The sequence below is a fragment of the Sinocyclocheilus anshuiensis genome, unplaced genomic scaffold (assembly GCF_001515605.1).
Source record: "Sinocyclocheilus anshuiensis isolate Anshui unplaced genomic scaffold, SAMN03320099.WGS_v1.1 scaffold166, whole genome shotgun sequence".
Classification (NCBI taxonomy): Eukaryota; Metazoa; Chordata; class Actinopteri; order Cypriniformes; family Cyprinidae; genus Sinocyclocheilus; species Sinocyclocheilus anshuiensis.
Genome location: NW_015546050.1, coordinates 811,241 through 827,363, shown reverse-complemented (window position 1 = coordinate 827,363; position 16,123 = coordinate 811,241). Strand labels below are relative to the sequence as shown.

At 36.6% G+C, this 16,123-nt stretch overlaps 1 protein-coding gene across 1 annotated transcript; it reads left to right on the top strand.

Moving 5' to 3' along the window:
* Positions 1-767: 767 nt before the first annotated feature.
* On the top strand, positions 768-13,816 carry LOC107699148 (zinc finger protein 239-like). The gene is made up of 4 exons (XM_016500333.1): positions 768-806; positions 5,392-5,534; positions 12,500-13,599; positions 13,804-13,816. The coding sequence occupies exons 2-3, from the start codon at positions 5,453-5,455 to the stop codon at positions 13,597-13,599; spliced, it is 1,182 nt and encodes a 393-aa protein (XP_016355819.1). The 5' UTR covers positions 768-806; positions 5,392-5,452; the 3' UTR covers positions 13,804-13,816.
* Positions 13,817-16,123: the final 2,307 nt, after the last annotated feature.

The window sequence follows — 16,123 nt, the reverse complement described above, 5'->3', positions numbered from 1 at the left end:
AACAGACAGGAACTTATAAACAAGAAAACAGGTGTTTCCAAATGCCCACATGCATACTGTATATAAGGGTATAACATGGTACTAGTCATAATGCAAATTATCACACAGTCCATTAATTTATTATTATTATTATCTTGTAAAGAAATTAAAATATATAAACACCTTCTGCTTGTGGAAAAACTTGCTTTCATCTAGGACTACATCTTTCTTTCTCTTTGAGTTTTTTTGTATCAATTTAACAAATACTGTTACTTTGTGATGAAAATCTGTCTTTAATAAAGTTTTTCTTCAAATTTGCATTATCTCATATCCTTATGTGGCAGGAACCATCTGCCTCTTTTGAGTTTTATTTCTTCACTGCTACAAATAACTTAAAAAAAAAAACAGCTATTTAACTCTACACTATAACAAATATCACTGCGCTAACACCGATTAATTTGTTTTTCTGCTGTCAAATTGTGATATGCATCCTGTTATCTATTGAACTTTTTAAATTTTTTTTATAGTGTCTGTGACCCTAATAAAGATAAACCTTGTTTGTCTATGTATCCTAAGGGAAAAATATCAATCAACAATATAGAAAAAGTGATTTGTAAATATGTATTTCAACAACAATTCAACTCTGCATCCTGCTGACACATGTTTTAGAATTTGTAGATAAAATTCTAAAAAAATAAAAAAAGTTTTTTTTTTTTTTGTCAGTAATTGTTTTACACGTTTAAATAGGACTTTTATTTCGGTTTGGATATGTGACGTTTTTAGGACGCGCCGCGGTTCTGGGTCTGTTGTGGTTCGGCTGAAGAAAGGTTTGTGGTTTTTAGCTAATCAAAGTGTTAAAAAAATCGATGCAAATTGTTCAGTCTATTTTATAGTTTTAACAAGTGATCTAAAATTAGTTATTTATTATATTGTAATGCTTTATATAACATTAATGCACGTTATTTTGTGTGAGCGCATCTACATGTGAGTAACAGAAAAGGTGCGTCTCATTTAGCTCACTAAATCATGAATCAGTTTATTATAATAACACATTCGTGAAATCAGCGATGTGAGAAACGGAGCTTTTCGAATCTCCAGGTCAAAACGATACATTGTTTCAAAGCGCTCGATCGCGACACCCGCTGGTCAGAACACAGAACACAGAACACAGAACACTGAACACTGAACACAGAACACTGAACACTGAACACTGAACACAGAACACAGAACACTGAACACAGAACACTGAACACTGAACACTGAACACAGAACACAGAACACAGAACACTGAACACTGAACACTGAACACAGAACACAGAACACAGAACACTGAACACTGAACACTGAACACAGAACACAGAACACTGAACACGAGAACCTTTACAGACTAATAATAACACATGTTTTCATGACAGTGCAATCTATTAAATGCAGTCTAGAAGTAAATAAATATGGCTTGTTGACATTGCATGACATTTTCACTGTCACACAAGATAACAATGAATATAAAAATAGTATTGTCTTAATTTAAAATGCAATAAATGGTTAAACATGTCTTTGTCTTAATGGACCTGTTATAAAAGTTATAAAAACTGCTTTGTTATTAGATTTTTCACATTTTTGAGCCAAATCTCAAAATTGTACTATGGCGTGACTGTCTCAAGCATGGTTTAATACAACTTTTATACATTAAAAAGAAAAGCATAAATGTTAATAAATACCTCGGGCATGATTTTACAAGTGTCTATTTTTTCAGATGTATTTCCAAGAAAAAAACATCGTCTTATATTCGGGTCAATACGGTAAATGGCAATAATTTTTTTTTCATCCAAATAGGCTAATTCCAAAAGTGTAGGAACTTGGTACATTTTGTCACTGAAAACCACGTCCTCTGGTGTGACACCATATCCTGATTTTAAATCGGGCAATTCCACAGACAACTTTAATTAGTTGAAGGACCCCATTCAAGGTCATGTAAAAGCTACTAGAAGGCAAGCCTGCAACCTTTAGCCAAAAAATCATAACAGCTAATGCGAACGTTTCCGCTTTTTAGAGGAAACCACTTATCATTTAATGAATCGAGAGCCTATCGGCTAATCTTCAACATGTTTTACACTAAACAACTATTGAACTATTTTTACAGTTTACACCGAAAAAAATGCTGTTTTATAAGAGAAGTCACTGACTTTTTGCGACAGGTGGATTCAGCTTACGGCACTTCTCATTCATTCCTATGGGATCCGTAAACGGCGATTGAGATTCAATGACGTCAAGGCTGTAATGTGATTGGTTATTAAGGCACACGTGATCCAAGTTGACCGTTACGCTTTTTCCGAAAGTAAGTAATACCAAAGTCCCTTTAAGGATAAGGGTGTTCTATAGTCAGGGGTGCACATAAGTGGTATGCAGGTGCGCATGCGCGACCAAAATAAAAAATGCGCTTTGTAAATAAGTTCTGACAGCGCATTTGCGTACCGACATGGTTGACAGCGGTTAATGGACACTTTTCACATTTCCGGGTTTCTCAGCAGCGGAAGTCGTCATAGTTGGGTAAACTTGAAGAGCAGTGAATGGGAGAGGACCACAAATATATTTTTTGCATTCCCAGTTGCTCAAATAGCAAAAGAAAAACTCCACGATAGTGTTTTCCTGGCTTTCAATAAAAGGAAAAAAATTGAGAGAGACTGATAACGGCTGTCAGAAGAGAGAACGATGTCAAATTTACCGTCCCTCCCGTAGACGCTGCATTAGAAACACCCTCGCATTAGCGTAAACTAGTTTTTTGTAGTTTGATGCAAAGGTAATATAATACAAAGAATAGTGTTATAAATGTACATACATTTAAAAAAAAAAAATACAAATATGAAAAACTTTCTAGGATTTACGATGCTGATGACCGTTAAACGCGGCATCACAGTCTTGCGAAAAGGGTCCATGCACAATTGCCATTTAAATCGACAAACTGTAGTACTGTATAAGATTTCTATTCAAACTGAATAGAAAAATAAATCTAGGCTACCCGCTGCAGTGTTCAAAGCACAATGCAAAACTGTGACATTTCGTTCACTGAAGCGCTTCAGTCGGCAGCGCTAAACCCGGAAGCGCATATACTTACTTGCCGGCAACCCGCCAAAATAAAAGCCTGCTGATTTTAAGTTTGAAAATGATGAAAATTCATTTTATTTTTAAGTTTACTATAAAATAGTTGTATTTGTATTTAATACTCCCTTTTTATTTTAAAATATAAGAGTATTATCACACTTTATTATTTTATTTATAAAAACTAACTAAATAAAGTGCAACAATATTATCACTACGATTAATACATTTTTTTATATTTGTATTTAATGGGTTACACCAGGGCTGTCCAAACTCGGTCCTGGAGGGCTGGTGTCCTGCAGAGTTTAGCTCCAACCCTAATTAAAAACACCTGAACCAGCTAATCAGGCTCTTACTAGGCATAGAAACTTCCAGTCAGGTGTGTTGAGGCAAGTTGGAGCTAAAATCTGCAGGACACCGGCCCTCCAGGACTGAGTTTGGACAGCCCTGGGTTACACTATACAGTGTGAGGACCAAACCAAATCTCCAGGTTCTCATATGAGAACCAGGCTGAAAAACGTATGTGCACCCCTGTCTATAGTCTTTGGTAATGCAGACCCTCTCATCTCCCAATAATAAGACAATCTCTGGTCATGTTAATGAAGCCCCCTGTGCACATAATAAGTTTTTGTCTCAGAATTCAAATATTTAACTTTTTTGGAACCACTATAAAGGTGTTACATTTTGTTGTCCTTTGGTGTGACACCCCTAAATTATATATATATATATATATATATATATATATAATACAAATTTGTTTTTTTATTAAAAACTGTAAATTAAACTACATAATTATGAAAAATTATGGAAATGTGTCTTGCTAACTGCTTATGACAGGTTAGCAATGAATAGCAAGGCCATTATCTGACACAAAAGGCTGAAACATCCTTTGGTATGACAGATAATGTCCAGTAGTGTGACACCTGTACTGTCACACAAGAGGACAAGGTCTTTTTAAGAAGCATTTTAAATTATCTTGTTTAACTCTTTTTAAAAAATGTTTTATTCTTCTTGAACATTTTCAGTGTTCTTAAATGCAATAATTACATTTAAATATTTTCTGATGTTTTTGCAAAAAACTTGTACTGTTATAAAGTGTCATGAAAATAAGTATAAAATGTGATACTTTGTTTTTGAGACAGAAATAATAGAGAGAGAGAAATGAGTGAGAGAGAGGACACAGAATAGAGAGAAAATTAACAGGGATCCACGCAGAAGGGAGGAGATACTAAGAGAAAGATGCAGAAAGTAAACAGAATCGAAATGAGGCTTTAAAAAGAGCAGCCATATACTTTTAAAAAAATCATTCACATCTTATTAAATAGGCTATAGTTTGAATATCAATCATATTTAGCTGTGCCGTGCAGTAGGGAGGCTCTAGAAGACTGTCAGTAACTTACTGAATGACTTGAGTTTTGTTGAAAATTATTTTTTGTTTTGATTAAAAAACATGTTCATACTGTTTGTATCAAAATTTAAATTTCTTTCTTCTTTGACATATTCAAAGTTAAATAAAAATACTTAAATGTACTACTTCTCACTTTCTCTTTAAAGCAATAACGACCATCTCTGTCCTTTAGTGTGACGTAATGTCCTATGGTGAGACACACATAAAAGAACCGCAGATTTGTATTTATCTCGAAATATCTTAAAGAACAGTTGAGTATTGTAGTAGGGGAAATATAATCATCACTCATCTTAAAATGGTATAATTTTCAGCAATTTTGAAAGGATGGCAGCAAGGTTTGTCTCGTCAAAGTTTGTCTTATGTTAGTCATATGAATATGTTATTCATAATTTCATATTATATAAATAACACTATTTGAAAATAAATGTCTAACAATGAAGATAAATCTCTCTCATGCTATTTGTATATTATTAAGAGTTTTTTTTTTCTTCTTAATTTTTGGTATATCACACCATTGGACACATTTACCATTAATGTTCAGTAAAAAATAAATAAAAAAAAAGATTTGAAAAAGTACGTATAACCCCTTATATTTTCTCAAATATCAGAATTCACGTTACGTAAATATATGTATTTTTTCTTAAAAATGGTGTTTTACAAAAATGTACTGCATATTTGTCAACTACTCATATGCAGTGTCTGCATAATTATTATTATTTTTTATTATTAATTTGTAGTTGTAGTTTTTGTTAGTCATTTAAGGCCATTAACTAGCACTCTGACTGACCCCCCTTGCCAGTGTGCTAACTAGAGAGCTAGTTGAGCAGTTGAGACGGACCTAGAGATTTAGTTTGGATTTATTTTTCTTTCTATTAATTATTCATTCTTTTTTTTTTAACATGCAGTTTCCAAACACAAAAATTCCTGGTGAAGCACCTGAGATCTTTGTCACATCCTATTATAAAGATGGCGTTTATTAAAGAGGAGAGTGAAGACATGAAGATTGAAGAGACATTCAGAATGAAAGAAGAAGATACTGAGGAAACAGGTTGGTTTCCATTCTTTAAAGGGGACATCGGATGCCCATTTTCTACAAGTTGGTATGATTCTTTAGGGTCTTCATGAAATGTCTGTAACATACTTTGGTTAAAAATTCCTCAGTGGTCATGTAAAACAACATTCTTTTTACCTTGTCTAAAACAGCTCTGATCACAGCGACCAGTTTCAGTGCACGTCTCTTTAAATGCTAATGAGCTCTGCTCACCCCGCCCATCTCTTCCATGGAAGAGGAAAGGCGATTTGCAAATAATCATAAATAAATGAACGAATTCAGGTGTATTTGGTGTCGCATTACCATAAAAAATGCTTCTGCTTCCTCAGTGGCTCTGATTCAATTCAATTCAAATGTATTTGTATAGCGCTTTTCACAATACACATTGTTTCAAAGCAGCTTTACAGAAAATGCATGTCTACATTACAAAGCAGAAGTGAATGTGCCCAAGTAATGTTCATTTCACAAATTCTGATGTCGGAAGAAAATGAAGACTCTTATGTTCACTTTTACATCCAAGTACAAAACACCTGCATTGCTTTCAAGTCATTGTTTTTGCTACAGCTGCTCGAGCGCGGAGAAAATGGGGGACAATGGCGGTTTAGGTTTTTTGGGGATTCAAAAATAAGTAGTGAATGGATTTTTATCATTATAGGGTGGTTGTGTCCACACACTGCTAAGACACATTTATATGCAAACACCATGTAAAAGTGAATTTTGCGTCCGATGTCCCCTTTAATCTGAACTCAGTCATGTGATCCTTATTAAAATGTTTCCCTCTTCAGAAATAATTATTTTTGAAGAATGTCATATAAGAGCCTTAATTAAGCTTTTATTTCAGACTATCTACAGATGGTACTTTTTGGCCAATACAATATCGATTTTAACAAACATAGATTTTTGGCTAATTCCGATATGGATATTTATTAATATTTGTCACTTGCTCACTTATTTGACTTTTAATCATTAAAATATATTACTGTTTAGATCATGTTTTAAATGAGCAAGAACACATGCATTAAGATATACTAGTTATTGCTGCATAATCAAATAATTTCCATTGAAAATGGATTGGGTCTATTTAACATTCAACAAGCCAACATTATAAGAGAGGCACAAGATAAAAAAATAAATACATACATACATAAGACACCATGACAACCTTCAGAAGTTATTTTTGCTATCAAATATTTCTTATCAACAACATTACCTCGTTTTTGACCTATTATTATAGAATATTACATATTTCTTTAATAAGCACATTAACAAATAATTCCAGAATTATTGCTTTAAATATCAAGTATACATTTTGCTACTTCAGAAAACAATTGACTGCTTTTTCCCCCAAGTGCTGTCTGTATAGCTGTCAAACTATACAGGGCTCAACCCTAAGGAATATGTCAATCACAAATATATACAATAGAACAAAGATACAAATTAAATAATGCTTTTAGGTAGGTCTAACAGTAGTTTTAAGGCATAGAAATTGAATATAGTATTAATCAAAAGTAAAACACAAATGTATAACACTGCATGTTCTTCACTGTATAAATTAAATATATATTAAAATATAAAGCCACTGGCACACTGCTTTATGTACCGAAATGAGTTCTTTCACGTCTTCTTGCGCTTGGAATATTTTTGCACTTGAATAACATTGCGCCATTTCTACTTCATTGCACATGTGCAAAACTTGCCAGTTTCGGTTTCAATCCAATCAAGTGTTTATATGTCCTATCGAACGGATTATAAAAGGTTTATCACAAACCGTAAATATAAATTAATATTTATATTCATACTATAAATATATGACCAAAAGTTACGATGTGTGGAAGGAAATAAAAAAAAAGTCTGGGATTAGGGTCCAGACTGGAAACACGTCGCTGCTTATGTAGCTAGAGAATATTGCTCCATAGTAGAAAAACCGCCACCATACTATGTACCTGAACCTTCCACACCGCCATCTGTAAAATCTAAAAACCCACATACTAGTCCATACACTGCGGCATATGGTTAACTATCTGGTAACAATAATAACTTTAATAATAATAACTTTATTTTTATATAGCGCCTTTTAAAACAGTTTCGCAAGGTGCTTTACATAATAAAACAAGTAAAAATACAACTCACACATGACAACCAATTAAAAACAAACTAAGATATAAAAATCAAAACAGTCAAGAAAAAGCTAACCTAAAAAAGTTTACTTAAAAAAAAAAAAAAGAAAAAAGTTTTTAAGTAAGATTTAAAAATACTTAGGTTCTGTGCATCTCTAATTTGTAGAGGGAGTGCATTCCAAAGCCTAGGAGCGTAGGAAGAGAAAGCCCTGTCCCCTACAGAGCACAACCGTGTCTGTGGAACTACCAATAAACCAGCTTGTGAGGACCGTAAATGATGCTTGGGTGTATATAAAGTTAAAAGTGAAGACAGATATTGAGGGGCCAGACCATACAGTGCCTTATATGTGAGCATAAGGATTTTAAAATCAACTCGGAACCTGACCGGGAGCCAGTGCAAAGACTTTAGAATTGGTGTAATATGCTAATTTTTCCTGGCACCAGTCAGGATCCTAGCAGCTGAGTTTTGCACACATTGCAATTTGTTAAGTGTGGTTTTAGGAACCCCAACAAGAAGTGCATTGCAGTAGTCAATGCGAGAAAAAAACGAAGGTATTAATAAGCCTTTCAGTCACAGAGAGGGATAGCATAGAACAGAGTCTAGCAATATTTCTGAGATGGAAAAAATGAGTTCTTAACAGTGTACTGCACATGATAGTCAAAAGACAGACTCGAATCAAATATAACTCCTAAATTTTTTTATTTAGTTTGTGACTCCAAAACAGAGCCATCAATGTTTAAAATTAATGAGCCAGCTTTATGAAGCTGATGGGAGGAGCCAATGAGCAATACCTCAGTCTTATCATTATTAAGACACAAGATGTTTTCGGACTTCCATATTTTTATCTCAGAAATACAATGTGTTAAAAAAAGAACATCCAAATTTGACCAGGCCTAGAATGAATATACAGTGGGTACGGAAAGTATTCAGACCCGCAAATGGCTGCAATATAACAAAGAGTGAAAAATTGAAGGGGGTCTGAATACTTTCCGTACCCACTGTAAATCTGAGTGTCGTCTGCATAAAAATGATAATTAAGCCCAAGTTATCTTAGAAGCAGTCCGAGTGGAAATATGTAAATGCTAAAAAGTAAGGGGCCCAAAATTGAACCTTGGGGAACACCCGTATGGACAGAGCCCATCTCTGAAAACCAAAAACCACTCATACAGACAAACTGTTGACGATCAGTGAGGTAAGATCTAAAACAGGTTAAAACAGTCTCAGAAACACAAAAAACAGTTTCCAGATGATTGAGTAAAAGGTTGTGATTAATAGTATCAAAAGTGGCACTAAGATCAAGAAGAATAAGAACAGAGAGAGAACCAGAATCTGAGGCTATTAGCAGATCATTGGTGACCTTGACCAAAGCGGTCTCAGTACTATGAAATTTTCGGAAGCCAGACTGAAGGGGCTCAAAAAGATTATTTACTATGAGATGACTGTGCAGCTGCAAAGCCACAACATGTTCTAAAATTTTTGCAAGGAATGGAAGGTTTTATGTAGGGCGACAAAAATTTAAAGCCTCTTTCACACAGAAATTCCGGAAAATACACAGATAATGTGTCCCGTGATTTGTCCCGGGATCGGTTGACTGTGGTTAATTCACACTGCCAGTGATTTTCCGGAATCTGTGTGTGTGTTCACACACATACCATAAAGATCCGTAAAGACACGTGACATTACGATGTGATGTGTAATGTGACGCGTTCTGTTTCACTTAAGATGGCGAATGATCTCAGCTTCAGCGCGGATAGTGAGGAGCTACCTGATCTCTGCTTCATTACAGTTTGCACATATTTTTTCGTCGCGAATGTTGATCCGCCTTCAAAACACCCAGTAAAAGAGTCGCACGATAACATGCGTCATCACTAAGACACCCTTTACGGCATTGGTTCTGGCTTTTGTTCACACGGAGCTCATTCCGGGACTGAACCCGGCAATGTTACTAGGTCCCCAACCCAGGATCGATCCCGGAATCAATCCCGGGACGTGTTTGCGTTCACACAGAAGGCACTCCGGCAATTTTCTGGGACCAATGTGTAGTGTGAAAGGGGTTTATTTAAGTTATCCAAATCAGCATTATGCTTCTTTGGAACAGGTGTTACAGCAACAGTTTTCAATGCTGCTGGTACAACACCAGTACGCAGAGAATCATTAACAATGCTGAGAACAGCTGGGCACAAAGAGTCAAAACAAGACTTAAATAAGCTTGTAGGGAGGGGATCAAGCATGCAAGTGGTAGCTTTCATATGTGATACCTCCCTAGTAAGCAGCTCCGAGTCAATTTGAGAAAAAGTTGTAAACAATGTGCCATGAAAACTAGACAGGCAAACTGTTGAAGATGAAACAGGTGCAGCTTGAATAAGTTTGTAGACATTGTCAATTTTAGAACTAAAGAAATAAAGAAAATCATTACACAATTATTTGAAACAGGTAGAGAAGTGCAAACATTAACTTTGAGAAGTCTGTTAATAGTATGAAAGAGATGCCTGGGATTACTTTGATTATTATCTATAATCTGAGAAAAACAGATCTGGTAGACTCAATTTCAGCTCTATATTCCCCCATGTGGTCTTTCTAAGCTTGACACAACTGAAAACACATTCAGTCCTGAGTCATGCCACTTGCGCTCCAATTTACGGCAAGCTGCTTTCTTAGAGCGCAAGTCGTCATTATACCAAGGGGCAGAACGAGCAAAAGAGACACAGCGAGACTTCAAGGGAGCAAAAGAATCCAAATTAGAGGCAAGAACAGTATTCAACTGCAAGATCTTATCTTCAAGAGAAGCTGACGGAAGACCACAAAGAGGAAACAACAGAGTCTGCAAAATCTGACGAATTAATTGATTTCCATTTACGGAAATGAACAGTATATGAAAATGAAGTACAAGGGAGAGACAGATCCAGGTTAAAGAAAATTGCCAGGTGATCTGAGTGCCCAGTGTCAACAGAGGACAGCTGTGAAACAATTGCATCATTTGCAATCACAAGGTCTAATGTGTGACCTTTGTTATGTGTCGGGCCGCTAATAAACTGTTTGAGATTAAAACAGTCCAACAAAAATAGAAAGTCCTTTGTCATCACGCAGTCATTTTGGTCAATGTGTATGTTCGAAGACCACAAAGAGGAAACAACAGAGTCTGCAAAATCTGACGAATTAATTGATTTCCATTTACGGAAATGAACGGTATATGAAAATGAAGTACAAGGGAGAGACAGATCCAGGTTAAAGAAAATTGCCAGGTGATCTGAGTGCCCAATGTCAACAGAGGACAGCTGTGAAACAATTGCATCATTTGCAATCACAAGGTCTAATGTGTGACCTTTGTTATGTGTCGGGCCGCTAATAAACTGTTTGAGATTAAAACAGTCCAACAAAAATAGAAAGTCCTTTGTCATCACGCAGTCATTTTGGTCAATGTGTATGTTCTTGAATTTAAAACACAACATGGACACCAAATCACACTGAACGCAAAAAAAAAAGGGCGAGAGTTGTGGCACTTTTCCGAAAACCAGTGTAAACAAACACAGAAGAAGAGAGAAGAGAGTTGATGTTATCATTAGTATCTGAGAGCCAATTTATTCTCACATGTTCTTTATACAGAATATCATTTCTGTTCATTTCCCACTAAGTACAAGGGAGAGACAGATCCAGGTTAAAGAAAATTGCCAGGTGATCTGAGTGCCCAGTGTCAACAGAGGACAGCTGTGAAACAATTGCATCATTTGCAATCACAAGGTCTAATGTGTGACCTTTGTTATGTGTCGGGCCGCTAATAAACTGTTTGAGATTAAAACAGTCCAACAAAAATAGAAAGTCCTTTGTCATCACGCAGTCATTTTGGTCAATGTGTATGTTCTTGAATTTAAAACACAACATGGACACCAAATCACACTGAACGCAAAAAAAAAAGGGCGAGAGTTGTGGCACTTTTCCGAAAACCAGTGTAAACAAACACAGAAGAAGAGAGAAGAGAGTTGATGTTATCATTAGTATCTGAGAGCCAATTTATTCTCACGTTCTTTATACAGAATATAATTTCTGTTCATTTCCCACTGAATTATGTGATCTGAAGAGCACTGCCCGTTTTCTTCCACGTGCACGAGTGTTGAATCAGAGCATTCAGATCTGTCAATCATGTGATCATATCTCCTGCCCTTCTGTGTGAAAAAAAGAGAAACATTTTTCTACACATGAAATATCAAAGTAAATAGACATTCGATTGTGACGATATATTTTCTGTACGTGTTGTTATGCAGCTCATAGTATTTCCATAACAATAAATGATGTTTATGACAAATGATAAGCAGGTTTATATTTTAAGATGTATTCTTGTAAGCATTATAGATAGTTTGTTTCTGGTGTAAAACCAAACTTTATTTATCTTAATTTAATGTTGTATATTGAGCAGCGGACGATGTTAACTCCATATACGAGATACATAACAGGAAAAATGCATTGTTGGTCAGCGCCCCCTAGCGTGTAAGTGAGAATTAGCTGAAGGTGATCAATCATTTCGTGCTCGTTGTGGAATTACCGTTCGTCTGCAATTCACCAAACTTTTTCGCATCGTGCTCAGTGTGAAAAGGCCTTAAGACTGCAGCCTACTACACTGAACTACACACCCATTTCAGGCCATGGAGTCTCTACTAATGATCAGATGACCTCAATCAGGTGTGTTTGATTAGAGACAAAATGGTCACTGTTGGGGTGGCTCCAGGAACATGGTTGAAAACCCATGGCTTAGTGAGTACAGGTTCTAGCTGTATGTTTTTAGTTTTGATGTCTTTTGCTTTGTGCCATTAAACTGGGGTTAACTTTTTTGTGTTTCTTTTTCACTTTAGAACTGATGCCGCTGAAAGTGGAGAGTGACATACTGAATCATATAGAAGAGAAAGATCAATATGAGAAATATCATGATTTCATTACTGAAGATGAATCTTTTAGTTACTCAAAGACTGAAAATACTTTCTCACAAAAAAAAGTTCGAAAGATAGGAACAAGAAATTATTTTGCTTGCTTTCAGTGTGGGAAGAGGTTCAGTCAACATGGAAACCTTCAGGCTCACCTAAAACTTCACACAGGAGAGAAGTCTTACACATACCCTCAATGTGGAAAGCAAGATGGGAGCCTTAAAGTCCACATAAAAATTCACACTGGAGAGAGCCCTTTCACCTGCCAACAGTGTGGAATAAGCTTCACTGTAAAAAGAAGCCTTACCAGGCACATGGGAATCCACACTGGAGAGAAGCCTTACACATGCCCTCAGTGTGGAAAGAGTTTTAATCAACATGGAAACCTTGAAGTCCACATGAGGGTTCACACTGGAGAGAGCCCTTTCACCTGTCAACAGTGTGGAAAGCGTTTCAACCGAAAAGGAAACCTTAATTATCACTTAAGAGTTCACACTGGGGAGAGACCTTTCACCTGCCAACAGTGTGGAATGAGCTTCACTATAAAAGGAAGCCTTACCAGGCACATGCGAATTCACTCTGGAGAGAAGCCTTACACATGCCCTCAGTGTGGAGAGAGTTTCAAACGACATGGAAACCTTAAAGTCCACATGAGAAGTCACACTGGAGAAAAGCCATACACATGCCCTCAGTGTGGAAAGAGTTTTGATCAACATGGGAACCTTAAAGTCCACATGAGAATTCACACTGGAGAGAAGCCTTACACATGCACTCAGTGTGGAAAAAGTTTTGATCAACATGGGAACCTTAAAGTCCACATTAGAGTTCATACTGGAGAGAAACCTTACACGTGCACTCAGTGTGGAAAGAGTTTTGATCAACATGGGAACCTTAAAGCCCACATGAGAGTTCACACTGGAGAGAAGCCTTACAAATGCATGCAGTGTGGTAAGAGTTTCACTAAAAAAGGACACCTTGAAGTCCACATGACAATTCATACTGGAGAGAAGCCTTTCACCTGCAAACAATAGGTGCGTTTCCATTACAGATTTGCGCTAAACTTTGGCAATGTTTTAAAAATGTCGATAAAAAGTATTGCGAAATGACGGCATTTCCATTAACCAATGTTATGCGACTAAAACGTAAATTTTGCCTCGCAATAAGTCATGGCAATGGATTTTGGTGGGATTTTGGCTATATTTATTCAAAGGAGGCGTATGCATGTATCTTTACAGAAGCAGCACAGAAAACCGCTTCAGAAACATGCGTGGCGCGGCTGGAATAAACACAAGCATTGACTAGAGTGGCCTCAATCATCATCTGTGGCCGTATCAGAGCCACACTGCACCGCAGACGTGTGAAACGCAGCTACTGTGGAAAAAGTTTCAGCTGAAAAGGAATCCTTAACAAGCACATGAAAATTCACACTGGAGAGGAGTGTAGATCAATATGGATGCCTTAAAGTCCACATGAGAATTCACACTGGAGAGAAGCCATTTATATTTGGTCAGTGTGGGAAGACTTTCAGATATAATGGAACCCTTAATTACTACATGAAGATTCACTTAAGAAAGAACTGTTTTATATCATCAGTGTGGAATATGTTTCACTGTGGAAAAAATTTGCGGAAACAAAGCAACTCTTAATGTTTATGCAGTTTCAGATGTTTCTTGAGGTTAGTTTATAAACTTCTATGAAGTGTATTTTGTACCAATAAAGGTCCAATATTTGTAAAAATGATAATTTTCCATCCACAATTTTACTCTCTGTGAAAAACACTCAGCTTCAAGGGGCATTACCTCTTGGAGAAATGGAAATAAACAGCCACTGCTGTGATTGGCTAACTTCATCACACCATATCCATGCCCTCTTTCACAACATGTTGTTTGTTTTGATATTCCGAGATGGTAAATACTGTGATAGAGCCATATATGTTTGAGCTTGAGTCGGAAGAAGTGGAAACAATGCAACCACAATGATGGTAACAGTCTGTTTCAGTGTGGTAATTGCTTTTGTTTGCTTAATTTCCTGTACTTGTCATATTACAAAGGCCACTACATGTACGCAGATGTGTACAAATTTGATCAACACTCAAAACAATGATTTGCAGTAATTCACAAAGCAGTTTTAAAATGTTAAGAACAAATGAAAATGTTATCTTTCGGTCGCTCAGGAATGTCATTAAAAATAAACTTCAGTATTTTGATATCGATGGTAGAGCCCTGTGCGGTATTGTTTTCTTAATCGTGCTCCCGCTGAATTTTTGACCATTACTGCCTGCTCCCGCATTGTGTGTGTTCCCTTCTCGCCCACTCCTGCCCGTCTAAACACTAATATTGTACAGTATATAATGTTCGCGCATCAGGGAGCTGCTATCAAAATGTGGGGTATTGAAATCACTGTTGAATGAGTGCTCACTGTTCACTTTTGATTTTGTGATCTCGCATACTCTGTGTAAAGAGATAAGATATTTGTCAATGAGCTCAGGATCTGTGGAGCAGCAAATCCTCCACCATGGTCTTATCAGTCATCTCTCATTACTCTTGACCCGTGACTCTGACTCCTGCAGCTCGTTTTGGATGCAGGGTTGTCAAGTCTGCCTTTTTCCCCACATAATTGGGCTTCTTTTTAACTGTTGCAGTGGGTTGATTTTTTTCCCTGTGGGCTAAAGGTTTGAAATATTGCATAAATTACATTTGACTGAAATGCTTGTAATTAATTATATTTTGCATTCTGCCTATGATAAAACTGCGTTAAAGGGGTCATATGATGCAAAGTTCTTCAAGTTTTCCTTTCTCTTTGGAGTGTTACAAGCTGTTCGTGAATAGATAAGATCCAAGTCTCAAACATAAAAGAGATTTATAAAATTAAGACTCGTCCACGCCCTCCTAAAACGCCTCGTTTAAACACGCGCCCACATGTCTACGTCACTGTGTGGGAAGATTTACATAACACCGCCCAAATGTTCATGCAAAGAAAGAAGGCATAACTTTATTGTTGCTGCCACCGCCGCCACCATGTTGTGAAGATGCTGTGTATTTCGTTGCGAAAGCAAAAATACTTTGCTTGGTCTTTTATGGTAAGGGGCGTAACATTTCCGTCACATGCTTGAGGTATTCGGTCAATCGCAATGCACCGGATAGCTGGCCAATCACAGCACACCTCGGTTTTTAGAATGATGAGCTTTGTAAAAAAACAACGCGTTTCAGAAAGGCGGGGCATAGAGGAGAAACAATAATGTACATTATGTGGAAAATAATGTGTTTTTTGAACCTTAAACCGCTTTTTAAAGTTTTGTAACTTTAAATGTTACATTTTGTGAAGGAGGGCCACTGGTAGGAAGCCTTGGCTGTGTTTATGATCAATGTGCATAACGTTGACTAAAATATGTGTTTTAGGTATGAAAATTACATATTTTGAGTTTTGATATTAAGTACATAGTCACTGCACCACTTTGGGCTGTTTTTGACTGGCCATTGGGCTAGTTTTGTCATGTAGACCTTGCAACCCTGGCTGTATGGAGCAGAGCAGACGCTTTCAGTTTAGAATTGTAGA